The sequence below is a fragment of the Bidens hawaiensis genome, unplaced genomic scaffold, assembly GCF_021521415.1.
Source record: "Bidens hawaiensis isolate Kalapana, Puna unplaced genomic scaffold, B.hawaiensis_p1.1 tig00008141_1, whole genome shotgun sequence".
Lineage (NCBI taxonomy): Eukaryota > Viridiplantae > Streptophyta > Magnoliopsida > Asterales > Asteraceae > Bidens > Bidens hawaiensis.
In genome coordinates, this window is record NW_027491579.1 from 73288 (window position 1) to 88737 (window position 15450).

Consider the following 15450-nt stretch of genomic DNA (forward strand, 5'->3'; position numbering starts at 1 on the left):
GACCGGATTTAGGTTACTGAAGTCTCTAGTAAGAAAGTCCAAATCTCTCATTCGACTTTTTTCCTTTTTGTCATTAGAGACCACCTCCATGGTTTTGTTGAATTTATTGAGGGATTCAACAAGATTGGCGATGTTTACGGCTTCCGCCTCAGCCGGTTTTTTCCCCTTGGCGTCCCTTCCCAATGGCCGCCTCCTCGGCGGTGAAGACGTTTCCTCCTCCGCAATGTTTAGGTCGAATCCAACGCGGCAATCCGACCCGGTTGAAGTGCTATACGCTCCAGACGAACTAGTTTTAGTCCGTTTCGCCCTTACTTCCGCATCAAAGTCTGGCGCCACCAGCTCAACCCACTTGGAACACCTTTTCAACCTCTCCCACAATAATAAATCGTCCCACGTCTTCACCATCCCATACCTCCGCAAACACTCCTGCTTCCACTCTTCGACCGTGAAATTGTAAACCGCCAAATCATCACTGCCACTTGGTCTCATACGACCGCTGTTCCTGTTGAAAAGATTAGTAAACAAGCCGACAAATTTTCTGATTTCGGACCACCGACCCGAAATCATATCGGCGTTCCGCTCTGTACTCCCAACGAGCATGTAGAACGTCTCCCTAACCTTTGTCCAAAAAATCTTGCTCTTTTGGTAGTCGGCTGCAAAATGAATAAATAAATTAGATTTCCATTTAACTTTTTTATTTAACTTTTTTATTAAAAATCATTTTTAAAAACGTTAAAACAATTACCGCAACGCCGATCCTCAGAAATGACTATCCAAGCCCGACACAAGGCTTCCTTCTCATCCGATGACCACGGAGTGGCTTTCCGTTTCGTCCTCGGAGTCGAAGCCGGTCCCGACCCGTCCGTTGCAACTTGTTTTTTCCGGTGGACGCGTCTTTTTGGTCCCGTAGCTTCACCGTGTGATTCTTGTGTCCCCGGAACAACAAAGTTAGGAGACGGTTGTGTGTTGGATGGTTGAAAGCCGGATGATTCTTGCGGCTCCGAATAAAACATCGGTTGGTGCGGTGACGACCATAAATCATCGTCAAGATAATCTGAATCAAGGTTTGGGTACCAATTTCCAGCCATTTTTTTAAAAAAAAGTTGAGAAGATGAATTGATTTTGGGTGAAGGTTTGAAGTTTTGGTATAAAAATGGGTGAAATGGGGTATAATTATATAAGAAAAATAATTTTTTTTTTGGGTTTGTTCGGCTCCCAACGGTCAAAAAACCCTCAAATCCCGTGCAGCCCTCTCTCTTCTCCTGCTAACCGGCTCACGCCTGCATTGTTTTTCGCGTTAGCGCCCCGTTAGCGCCCCGCTAGTGCCTGGTGGTGTGGTGTTAGCGCCTGGGGGCGCGAGCGGAGGGGCTCTATTGCCCCCGTTGAAGCCCCACACCCCTCAGTCTTATTTAGTTTTAATTATTAAATATTGTGTAAAGTTACTGAAGCACCCTCAATTGTGTTGCACATGACAAAATTTAACAAGGTTATGGTCAAATGACATAATGTGATAGGGTTTTTAAACATAAAGAATATTTTATGGCATTTATCTTTGTAAAGAACATACATTGAAAAATCATGTAAACATAAATAACGAGTTTTGCTATTTGGTCTTGTTTTAATTTCTTTATTTCAAATATAACATATTTTAAAACCGGGTAAGTCTTACGAGAAATAATTTACAACGTGAAGATCTTGCTGTATAACACAAGGTTTTTCAAAAGTGAAAGTTGTTCATTTAATATTGATAAATCTAAACCAAGTATAAATTTGTTATTATGGTTATGTTGTTTTAATTGTATTCTGAATCAATCTGTTTCAAGTCTCTATTTGTAGTGGTGAAGACAACCAGTTTCATTGATCCTAGAGGCAGTGGCGGATCCAGAAACCTTTTCAAGTGGGTTCACTGTTCGAGTCGGTTCGACGGTTCAAGTTGGTTCGGTCGGTTAAGACTTATCACATAAACTAGTTGTCTAATTCAATTAACAAATTTCAACATAATCATTCTTTCATTCATTCATTCTAATTCCAACTTCAACAAATAAACAAAAATATTTGAATCAAAACATCAGATATAAGCTTCCCATGAATGATTGAAGGGTCAAGGGGAGGTGGAGGGCAGTATGGCTAAGACGGTGGCCGAGCAATAGTGGATATGTTATGTGTGGGGTTTCGATGGAGTTGGGTTGAAGATGGTGGTAGTGTTATTGATCAAGTCAATATCAAACAACAAAAGTTCTCAATAGTTTCACATTTAGGCCAAATAACATACATTCGTCTTTCAAGACAGAAAATTAAAAGTAGATGAGATGGATCTCACCTTAACCTCGGTAGACATGATAATGGGAATGAAATCGGTGCCCCTTTTGCATCATTATCAGAGATGCAATCGGAGCACAAAAGTTGCTCCTATTTCTTTGCATCATCAATTGTCATGGACTCATTTTCATACAACAGGATGAAAGCTATAATATGCAATTTTTATATGATAGTACCACAAGCTACCATTTTATATAAATTATTTTCAAGAAATATTAATTGGTAGCATATTTTTGTTCTCTCATATATCATACCAAAAAAATATTATGAACAAGATATGCCGGTCTATGTGAGGATAGAGGGTAGATAAAACCATATTAATTAACCAGTTAAAAAGCTCAGCCCAAAAAGGGAATCGAACTCTGATGACCATTGATAAAAATTAGGAAAAACAGAGACCACCAAACCATATTTCCACTCTAACTAGTAATAAAAATGAGAAAAATTACACTTTAAGAGAGAATCGAACTCTGTTTACCACAGTAGGATGGCAAAGAGTGTACCAACATACCATAGTTTTATTTTGTGGATGTATTCACTCACAATTTATATATTGGTTCACTCTCATATTTTATATAGGCATTCTATATAAAATCCGAAACTCAATGGGTTCCCGTGAAACCGAACACACGTATATAGATCCGCCCATGCCTAGAGGTGCACAAAAAAACTTCTCCAAACTGAACCGCAACCAAAATAAAAGCAGTTTAGAACCAATTGAAACCTTAGGTTCGGGTCTGTTTGTAATCTACACCATTGAACGGTTACAAACCGAACCATACTTTAAACTTCTAATTGATCCTAAAATGTTTCATTTGATGTGGAAATTTCAAGCTGTTTGACTGGTTTTGACCATGATCATGGATTTACAAAATTCTTAATTTTAAGGCTAGCACCTAAATTTCCCAAATGTTTTGTTTTTACCATAAGCTGACTAGTTTGAAATACAATGGTTGATCAACTCTGAAACCAAACATTCGAATCAACCATTAACGGCATTTATTACCTAAACAGCAGCAAAAAGACTGCCAACTGCAACAAGATTCAGCTTAACCACAGTCTATGCTATGTTAAACATATAAGAAGCACCTGAAAATAAAGTAACTGCTTCTCCCTCCTAAACCTGCACATGTTTTACACCTTTCAAACACAGACTAGAAAACAATCTCAAATAAACATCTACCCACAAACACTGTAAAAATGCTGCAGTCACACCTACACTTATCACCCCCAGTTATTAAATGAACCCTGTTTCTCCCATTGCCTTTGGTTGCCATCAGAACCTGAACCTCCACCGCTAGGCCTCGGTGAACCCCACTCTTGGTTTGAAACTATTGGTGTTTGAGTTGGACCTGCACCTGCACCTGGGCCTGGTCCTGGACCAGGACCACCGTCCCAACCTTGATTTGGTGTGACCGCTAGAACTGGTTGTGGAGGAATCCAACCAGGGTTCACATTACCAGGACCCGCTTGCAAACCCCATGCGGGATTAGCATTAACTGCCATCCAATTCACGGGTAGATTACCTGTAGTAGGCCCCACCAGTCCCATATTTGGATTTGGAACCACTGCCGACCAGCTTACATTCGGTTGTGGCGGCTGCTGCTGCATAAAGTTTCCGACAGGAGTTTGAACTGCCCACTGGCTCGGGTGTTGACTCTGAGGTGGACCACCACTCCAACCATAAGCATTTTGACCAGCAAACGATGGTGGTGCAGCCACTTGGGAACCATTCAAGCTAGGACCCACAGCCGGGCCCACATGTCCCATACTTTGATTTGGAGTAGGAGAAGGAAGGTTAGCAAAACCATGTCTCTCAGTTTTAACTGTGAATCGTCCCTCTAACGCATCAGCTAACAGAATACCATCTTTTTCCTTCTCGGTTGTTTTCCATATTTTTAAATCCAGCGGAAAGAACTTATTATTGTCCCATTTACGCAACTGTGCCAAAGAAAATGGGCCTTGAATTTTCCCAGTTGGATCCTTGTAATGCCATAATTTCTCAGTTTCTGAAACATCATCTTTTGTTGACCTGACAATTTTCTCTGTTTCATTTGCAGGACTCGGTTTCTTTAATACACTTGGCGGTGTCTGCACAACTCTATTATCTCTTCCTTGACCCCGAATACTATCATTATGTGAGCCCACTCGTGGAGAGATCGCAGCATCTTCAAGTCTTTTTGAAAAATCATTACTTGACAAGCTTCTGCCAAACTCATAACTCTTTCCAGGATTTCTAGGTGTACTTGAACCCGTACCTCTCCAAGAATCTCTTGAAGGGTAGTCTCGTCTTTTTCTAACCAGAGGACTATTGTACGTATCTACATATTAAATGATTTAGCATCAAGGGTCGATAAGAGAAGAGCGTGATTATTCAAATTTCAAACATAAGAATAATAAATTTCAAAGTTAATTTTGACAGGACTTCAAAACTTAAATACCTTGTTTTTTGTCATCTTCTTTTGTGTCGTCTTCAGATTCATAGTTTGGATCCATAGTAGGGTCATCATGTATTACAGGAATATCTTGTAGCCTGCGAGCACGTTCCTCGGGTGTTTTCAGAACTTCTAATTTCTCAACACATTCCCGGAGCGTAAATATAAGTTAAAGATAACCAAGAATTATTTAAATAGAAATGAAACCCAAGTAAATGTGACATAATTAACTGGTAGAATTAAAAGATGAACTATTTTATTTATAGAAAAAATTAAAGTTTCTGCCCTTTTAAGTGTATAGCAAATGTCACTTACCATTATCAAACTAAGAAAAGTACATAAATCATCCTTTTAAGTTTGTATGTTGTAACAGTTTACGTCCTTTCCTCTAACGTCCATATATTTTGGGCATTAAATAAACGCATGTGGGGTCAGGACAGTCTGTTTTTCTCTCGTTTAATCAAAACATCTTCCAACTGAGAGAGTAATTAGAGTATGGAAGCGTCGACGGTGAGATGAAAGGTAGAGAACAAGAAGATGTTTTGATAAAAAAAAGTTGAATAAAAGAACCATTTCCCCTCACATGAGAGGCACATGTTTTCCTTTAACGACAAAAAAAACGGACGTTAAAGTAAAAGACGTAAACTGTTATAACATATGAACATAAAGAATGAGTTTTGCAGTTTCCTTAGTTTAAAAACAGTAAGTGAAATTTGTTGTACACTTAACGGACGAAAACACAATTTACTCCGTTATTTATATATATATATATATATAGGGTTTGGATCTTGGTTTAAAAATGCGCGCCTTAGGCGTGAGGCATGAGGCATTTGAGGCAGCGCCTCATGTGATGCAGTCTAAATTAGATTGAAAATGTAACTGTTTGGGCACATCTTCTTAAAATATTAACTTTGGGGCTCATCCATAAAACATTACCCAGTCGTATTATATATATTTATCACTCTATCTTCAATTCAAACCACTCTTTAATTTTCATATTCAAAGTTTATCTTCTCCTAATGTCAATCTTCTAGACATTTCAAGTTTATCTTCTCCTCAATTATTACTCCCATCTTTCAAGTTACACATATGTTTATGACTCGGAGGTATTTTTCTTCATTATTACTTTCTACTATACTTTTTCCTTTTTACTCTAAGAATTGAAGTATTTTGCAACTTCTAAGTATGTTTTTATAATGTTTAACCTACATATTAAGTATTCATGTTTAGTTTTACAAATATGTTTTATCTTTATGATTGATTTTCAAGTAGAATATGTCATGTATAATAATTTTTAGTAATTTCTAAATTGAGCACCTCACCTACGTGAAGCTCTCGCTTCGCGCTTCAGCTTTTTGAACCAAAACGCCTCGCCTCGCCTAACGCTTTTTTAAACCAAGGTTTGGATCAAATCCAAATGAAATTAACGTGCTAAACGTGAGAATCAAATAGAGCAATTATATATATAAGAAGAGTAATTATGTAATTACATCATTGAGTAATTACATAATTACTCTACTTGTATATAATTTTACTCCGCTTGATTCTCACGTTTAGCACGTTAATTTCATTTGTACGTTAACCTTCCCATATATATATATATATAACCAAGTAAAGATGGCCTTGATTGCACGAAATATCAAATATTACATAGTAAAAGGATATTCCTTCTTGCGCCCTAAATCACTTGCTCGATCACGAAGATGACTAAGACGCAAAACCTCTGTTTCAAGCCACTGCACAGTAAACACAAATATAATCCAACGTATTGAATGAGTCACTTAAATCTAAAACAGGTTTTATGCCATCAGCTTTTAAGATTGACAGAATTTAAAAGTTAAAACTGTAAATCTGTAATTTAGATGGAACCCAATGTCTAGAACTTACATCATTTACTCTGGTTGCCTGAAGTTCAATGGCTTTATCAAGAATGTCTCCCTAAAAAGCAAATGACAAATTTAGGGGGAAAAACAGACCATATTTTATAGTAGTAATTCGTTAATATATGAAACAAGAACATACCACTGTCGGTCTTTTTATTAAGCCACACTTTATACTTTGTCGAAGACGTTTGCATTCCTCCTACCATATACAGACTAGACACATCAGTAACTCATATATACAAATTAACTTAATGCAACGGTAAAAACAAAATAAAATGTAAATACCTCAGTGAAATCTTGATTTGAAATGGTGTCGATAGATATGGATTCCGTTTTGCTAAGATTCAATATTTCAAGCATGATGTCAGTAGTCTTTTTGCCAATCGCATAGTGAGCACCTGTGGTAGTAGTACCTGCATTAAAAACAACAATGTACTTATGACTGGAAGCAAGTTTAAATTCATAATCATGGTTAATATTTAATTTATGTCTCTCTTTAACTATTACCTGTAACTTGCACCAGTCTATATATGTCCTGACTAGGATTAGCACCAGGGATCCTTATTCTAACAAAAGTGCCAACACTTTTGCTACGAAATGATTCAGTGTCATCAAGTAAATCCTCTGCCAACTTCCGTTTTAAGTAAATTAAGTTTATATTATGAATATCAATTGCGGCATAGTCCTCACGATTAGATTGAGGTTCTTGATCACCTTTCTTGCGGTTCTTACGTTTTTTATCTTTCACTTTCTCATCATCTATGGGGCTAGTTTCAGTATCAACCACGCTCCCTTGATTATCACCGTCTTCTTTAATAAGAAAATGAGATTCAAGAAGTTTTAACATCTCAAAATGGCCTACACGCGGCTTACCAAAAAGGCCTTGAAGTCTTGCATCACAAATGATTTGACTTTTACGGCGAGAATCACGAAGTTTGTTTGTTTTAATGTATTCAAGCAAGAGAGCTTGTACATCAAACTGAGATTTATATGATGTGTCATTTCCCATGTGAGTGACAAATTCAAGTAGTTCTTTTGATGCCCATGGAGTCCCGTCAGAAGCACTGGCAGCAGAGCCACGAGTCTTGGCCTTCTTTGACTTTCTGCTTCTGGTCTTCCTTGTTTGACTTTCTAAATTCTCAGAAGGATTTTCTGAACCTGAATCGCAATCAGATTGTCCAGCTGGAAGCTGTTGTTTGCCAGCTGGCTTGGACCCCTTGTAAGGGTTCTTGGCCTCAACCAGTTCAGATAAAGATATATCAAGTTTCGCTTTCATATCTGTCCAATAACCCTTAAATAGATATTCCCAGCTATTTTTGTCGTCAAAGTCTACAGTTTCCTGCAAAATTAAACCAAAATAAAAAATCACGCATTTCACTTGGACCTGTAAATGAACCAAACGTTTAGAGAATCGCTCAATGGAAAGTCTGTTCATTTATTACTGTGAATGATCATTCATTAATGTTTGTTAGTTAACGTTTGTTTACATATTCATTTAAATTTTTAGGCCCATTACAATTTAGTCTAGTTTTAACATAACTTTAGGTCTAACAGATTTATGTTCATGCTTACTTGTAACTGGTGTTCAATCAGTTATTTTCATTTATATTCGTTCATCTATGTCCAGTTACTTATGTTCATGAACTGTTCGTTTATATTGTTAACAAACGAACATAAACACACATATTTCCTTAACAAACAAACACAAACACACACATTTCCTTAGCGAACAAACACGAACAAGAAAACCCCGTTCGTTTAATTATTTGTGTTTGAATGTTTGTTCAGTTGAAGTTACACGATCGAACACAAACGTGCTTCGTATGGTATTTGTTTGGTTTGTTTACAGGTCTAATTTTACTAATTCAATGAACATTATAAACCAATAACCAGATAAACAAGCCGAACTCAACTTTGTGAAATTACTCACTAGTCGACCTCATTTAGACATAGAACTCGAAACGAGCAGAGCTCGGCTCATTTACACCCAAATAATGAGTATACCTGATTTTCCTGTGAATTTTTTTCAATTGACAACACGGTTGTCATGCAAGACTCACAAAAGCCTTTCTTCTCTTTATCTCTAATACACAGTATAATATCTGTTTTAATGCATGATTTGCACAAGGAAAAGGTGCATGTATAGCACCTATAGTCAACCTTCTTTGAACAGTTGGTACACAGGTGCCAGCCTGACAATCCAAGTTAGAGAAATGTAAGTTTCTAATCATACATAATAAATCTAGTAACTCATGGTACATAAAGAATCAGAAGACACAATTTCAAAATAAAGCATGAAACTGAATGCATTGAACAAGTGGATAATGTGAAATGTGATAAATAATCTTTTACACGATCGCTTTGAATAAACATGAGAAGTGTCCATGCATGAACTAATCTACGAAAATATGTATATCAGTTAACCCATAAGTAGACCGACAGTTGTCATGTTCAGAAACACACTCATATTAGAGATTACGGCACCAATTTATAGAAAATGAAAGCTTCTTTAATAACATCAAAAATTATCTAAGCATTAAAACATAATCTCAAACTATTTTCTGGGAAAAAAAAACTGACTTCTTTTAAGATGGGAACACAGATTAGCCCTTTTTTTGTTGGTTATTCTAGCATTTTATTTTATTTCGGAGCCATATATCTAAAACAAAATTCAATATTCTATTAAACCAAGTTTGTTTTAAGGTTACTAAGATAGACCCAAATTTACTTTAAACATCAAAAAGCCATCAAGTCAATATAAGCTTTCCATTACAAAATCTCCTAAAGTTGAACAGAAATCATTAGTACCCCACTGCAATAAATTTGCTACAATTGTTTCCTAATAAACCTTAAATTTACGCCCATTTTGTTCATTCATCACTTTCATTGTATAGTCTTAACTGACACAAAACTTCTTGCTAGATTGGTTTTAAAATGCATGCATCGCCAATCATATCGCATCGCGGCACACAATGTGTTGTGTTTACATGCTGTGACCTTGATGCGCCAATTTCACAATAATTCAGTTATCGCAAATCACACTTTGATGCATGCAACATGGAACTAGTACTCGGATCGAACCTTTTCAACTGAAAATCAGGTTGGATCTTTTAATTAGGGAAGGCGACACTTACCTGGAGATGATAGGGAGAGTCGATGGAGAAGGTTGGAGGAAGGAGATGACGCCTTGATGGCGGCTGGAAATAAGATTGCTATAGAAACCCTAGAATTCTTCTATATATAGTTTTAAAATGCTCCTTTGTATTGCTTCATACATATGTATTTTAGAGCTGAGGGTCTCTCTGGAAGCCACCTCTTTATCCATGTGGATAGAGGTACAGTGTGCCTACATCCCACCCTCCCCAGACCCTACTTATAGCTATGCTATTGGTGGGACTTCACTGGGTATGATTGATTGATTGATAGTTTTAAAATGCTAATGAGTATATGCATAATGTACCTGCTGCACCTGCATATAAAGCTTGTTTGGTGATGCCTATAGTTTTAATTTGTATTTATTAATCTAAATTTCTTATTTTTTAATGTTTAAAAAGTAAGCATGTTAAGGGGGTGTTTGGGATTCCTTATTTTCATCAACTTATAACTTATAAACTTTTTGAAAAGTTAATAAGGTGTATAAGGTGTTTGGCAAACAATAAGGCCTTATGGATTTTAACTTTTGGTGAAGGCAAAATAAAGGGGTTTTGAAAAGTTATAAATATGTAACTTATTAACTTAATGAGTTTGATTTACCTATTACACCCTTCTAACTCTTAAACCCCATTACACTCCTTTTTAAAAAAAGTGTCCATTTTGGTCATTTTGGTTTTCCCCAACACATAAGCTAATCCAAACATTTTTTCAAAAACTTCTTTTCAAAATTTCATAAGTTTATAAGTCCTTTTAACCAGAAGTCCTTTTTCACTTAAATAAGCAATCCCAAACACACCCTAAAATATTATGCATAATTTATTTTTTAGTATTTTCTAATAAAGAACGCATCACATACGTGATGCACTCTCATCACGCAACACGCATCAGATTTCAGAACCAAAAGCATCGGAGCGCATCACGCCATTTAAAACCAAGCTTGTTGGTGGCAAATATCAAATACTAACTAAGGATTAAGAGAAAAAAAATGAAACAAAATAACTGTTTTTCAAAACAAAAAACTGTTCCTCTTTTTTCAAAACAGAGTGATGCTGCTCAAACTCTCTTTATACATGGAATGTTAATAGTTCATTAAAAGCTATAAGGATAATCATTAATCAACCATCAACTGCAAGCAACATCACTTAATAAAGTAATATCCTATGAAGTATTAAACATCTTTGAAACAGTGGACAACAAAACATTTCCTATGAGCTATAAGTTACCTATCCTTGGCTCACAAAAATATCATTTTCTAAACTAAAAATACGAACATTTCTTTTCTCATCTTGAAATCACCCTGATATCCCCTTTTGAAATATGTAAAATATATAAAGGCATGCCACATAGAAACTGAATACATATATATATGGTAAGCAAACTACACAAGCAAAAGATTTGCAAAAGTAATAACTCACCACAATCCCATCTACCCTTAGTTTGAAAGAAAGCTTCGTCCCGGTTAATGCAAGCAGGATGATAAGCTTTTGGGCAATCCCTGTAATTACAAAACAACAAAATCAAAATCAGTAGCAAAATCCCATTAATTCAAACCCTAATTGATCACTGTCATCAAAAGACTCACCGCTTGTCACATATCACAAGGTCTCCACCATCATAACACATGAAGCAAACATCTTCCTCCTCGACCGTCTTCCGTGGGCCACCAGTGGACTTGGGCGTAGCCTGTGGAGTCTTCCCTCCTCTTTTCCGTTTCTTCCCCTGCCGGCCTCGGGTTTTAGCAAGCTGTTCCTGTTCCGGTGACTCTGTCCCTGCTTTCTCTTCATCAGTCTCCAAATCTGTATCCAGTGATTTATCCTCATCAGCCACCATATGTTCTTCCTCCTCTTCAATTTCTGCAACAATTTTTCCTACAATCACTCCTTGAACGCCATCCTAACTAGGAATGCAACCGCTCAAGGAGATCATATCGATAAAAGGCTAAAAAGAAGCCAAGCTTTTTCGAGCTCAAACCATGCATGAGCCTCAAATAAAGCTCGTTTAGGCTCGCCAACCCTTAACAGGCGTGTGTATTTTTAAGTTTGACCTCTTTTGGACTTCTATGTATTAATTCACACCGCTAGTTGGCTCATTTAAGGTTTTTCTCAAAATATATTAAAAAACAAAAAAAAAACGTATATAAATTATAAAAAGCCACGCCAAGCTTGTAAAAACTACTCACGAGCCTTGAGTATTTAAAGTTTTACTTCTTTTGGACTTATAAGTATTAACTTCACACCGCATGTTAAGGTTTATCTCAAAATATATAAAAAAAAACGTATATGAATAAAATAACAAATAATAACCCGAACTTGAAAAAAGTAGTATTAAGGTTTAGAAAAAGAGGTGGAATTCCTGACCTGTTATCTGTTCTTCTTCTGGTTGCACAGTTTCGACATTCTCCTCCTCAACTGCTTTTAATTCATTAATATTATTATTATCAGGTGTAGGTGTAGGTGAAATGAAGTCACTAGCAGCATGTTCTGTATCTGCCACATCACCATCATCATCTTCTTTGTTGATAGCCGCCTCTGAATTCTGGTCCGGAAGAATAACCGCCGCTGGTTCTTCCGTGAGAAGAGGCTTCGGTTCGTCGTCTTCTTGTTGAATGTTGTTTGGTTCTAATACATCTTTTTCTAAATTATTATTATTATCATTTTGATTGAGGTGGTTGTTATCTTCTTCCATGGCGTTCAAAACCCTAGCCCTAATTTTGTTTAATAACAATAATAATAATAATAATAATAGGTAGAGAGAGACATGTGCGGATGTTACGAAGCGCTCTCTCTGTGGAGAAATTATAACGAGAGGAGAGGGTTGGATTATTATTTGGGGATGGATATGTGATTCACTCGAGAAGATACTACGAGAATACAATTAACAGTTCTGGTCTCATCGGTTCCCCTTTTACAAATCTTACCCGCTTCTGTTAACCCTTCTTTTCTTTATTTTAATTGCAAATTTCATTAAATCAAAATCAACCCTTTCTGCTGAAAACATTGCAAGGGAATGCACCGACTTACATGTTCACCATTAGATAATTCACATCAACAAACCGTCGCATCAGATTTTAAACCTTTTTAAAAGAACTCACCATTTCTTCGACAACAACACACATTCACAAACTAACACATCATCACCTACCACTTTATAGTTAATCAAATATAAATACTTTAACAATATACTAAACTTTTATATTTAATCAAATAAACATATTTTTATATATTAAATTTTTTAACCAAATACAAGTACACTTTTATAATATTACAACATACATATTAATGTTTATATCATCATCATCAAGAAACGTACAGCCCTCCTTTCATTTTACATTTTTGGATCTGAAACATTCCGTCGACATCTCGCCGAAAATTGATTGATTCAAACCCGTCGTCGGAGAACATAAATCGATCTACCCATAAATCAAATCCTAGTGGAGACGAAGTGGATCTAATTGTATTTCGATTCACTATTGATTGATAAATTTGGATGGAAGAAGATGCAGGTTTGTATGAGAGAGGGGGGCCCACGCTCCATGTCTGTTGCAAGTTTGCGGATCCGGACCTGTAAAACTCCTCAATGTTCCACAACGGTGGCGTCCGGCTCCCTCTATGTCCGTCGACTGTCACATCGGGTTGGACCTCGGGGCACGTAGCCCGTTGTGGATGCTCTTAGTTAAGTCTTAAATAAAAGAAGTATAAAATTTAAAATGATAGGATTGGTATCATTTAAGAACTCTAAAAAGGTTAAAAACTCCTAAGCATTTTTTTAAATTTTTTTTATATACTAACATTATATAGGAGTAGTTTTATCATATTCTATATAAAAATTTTTGATTGCATATATTAACCACAAGTTAACATATGTGTAAAATTTATGACTAACAAATTTACATATGTGTAAAAAAACATAGATTTGCGTAAAAACTAATTTTCAAAATTCTACTCGTAAATATAAATATAAAAATGATAAAACTACACTTAAATAACATTAACATATAATAGGTGTTTTATAAAAAAACCTTAGTTTTCTAGGGTTGCTTCAAGTTCTTAAATAATTTAAAAGTTTTGTAATGATACTCATCATCATATATATATATAGGTATTGGATCATTTCAAAAGTTTTTTTACAACGAGAAGTGCGAGAAGTGAAGGTGTAACTCCCTTAATCCATAATTTCACTCCCTTTCTTATGTGTAGGTGCGTTGTGTAGGAGCATATGTATGTGTGTAGGTACGTATGTTTGTATATGTGTACGTATGTTTGTATATGTGTATGTATGTTTGTATGTGTGTAGGTACATAGGTTTGAATGTGGCTCGATACATTTATATGTTTGTAGGTAGGTTTGAATGTGTAATTAAGACATAAATACAACCAACCTACATATATGTATGTAACATCATATGAAAGGGAGTGAAATTAGGGATTAATGGAGTTATACATTCACTTCTCGCACTTCGCTGTAATATCAATTCTCGCAAGATCGATCCCCTATATATGTGTGTGTGTGTGTGTGTGTGCGTGTGTGTATGTATAAATATATATATATATATATAATTGCATACCGTAAAATCCTACGTGTCGCTCTCACGTCGCTCCCCACCCCTTTTAGAACCACCGGATTGCTTAATTTCTGAATGGAGACTTCTCATTCGCTTCTTTGATTTCGCGGGTATTATCCTACGGGTTTGATGATCTCAATATCTCAAAACAGGTCATGTGACATAATCCTTTCTCAAACTCTAACCTTAAACCTTCTCCACAACTTTGATGCAACTTTCCCTTTTCATCTCACCAAAACCATATCCGATCTTCTGTCTTTTCCATTCTATCAGTTCGCAACCATGATCGTCTCCTAATTTAGTAGGTATTTTTTATTATCAATATTAGTGTATGCTTCGTGTTTGCATTGACTAAATCACTGAAATTTGAATTTCAAAGAAGCCAAATCACATGTCATAGACATTCATAACTAAAAACTTGATATCATGATAAAGGCTGATGTACTTGCACACGCATCTAATGAAACTTCACTTTGTACATAATTTATCACTTTGATAAAAGAATGGAAGAACACTTTATACCGAGTGTCACACCCCAACCTAAGTAGGAAATGTCGGGGCGCGAACTGATTATTCACAGCTCTCAAGAAACTATCATGCAATGATTTAAAATGTGGTAATATCTATTAAATTAAATTAAATATTCAAATAAATCCAAACCATGTCAAACAAAGTATAAATCATTTAAAACATAAACAAATAAATTCAAATTTAAGTCTTGATAAATTTCTTCTAACTTAAAGCATCAATTAAATCTCTTCCAAAGCTTGCAATCAATTCAACCTAAAACCTGCATATGCGTATAATAGATATATTTTGTCAACACTAGGTTGAGTGAGTAAAACACCAGTTAGTTTAATATAATATAATATCATAAAAATAAGCAAACTGTCCTTATGAGATATACAATCAAACCAAATGAGCAAATAAATGAGTGTCGGTAAAACCATCGCTATGCGAAGTGGGCTTTGGCTACTACAACAGTCGTGTGATCATACTAATGTGTGAATATGATGGACCTCTCTGAATGCGTTCAAATAAACAAATTAACAAGTAGCAAGTTAGGCACATAATTGATAACACACAAGATTAACAGTTGC

At 35.9% G+C, this 15450-nt stretch overlaps 1 protein-coding gene across 1 annotated transcript; it reads right to left on the reverse strand.

Moving 5' to 3' along the window:
* Nucleotides 1-3217: 3217 nt before the first annotated feature.
* LOC143637178 (zinc finger CCCH domain-containing protein 19-like) lies at nt 3218-12475 on the reverse strand. Its single transcript, XM_077104627.1, has 11 exons — nt 12148-12475; nt 11373-11643; nt 11206-11285; nt 8642-8829; nt 7145-7976; nt 6923-7050; nt 6777-6836; nt 6642-6692; nt 6420-6490; nt 4761-4912; nt 3218-4640 (listed from the first exon to the last, which is right to left on the reverse strand). The coding sequence occupies exons 1-11, from the start codon at nt 12473-12475 to the stop codon at nt 3544-3546; spliced, it is 3258 nt and encodes a 1085-aa protein (XP_076960742.1). The 3' UTR covers nt 3218-3543.
* Between the last annotated feature and the right edge of the window lie 2975 nt (nt 12476-15450).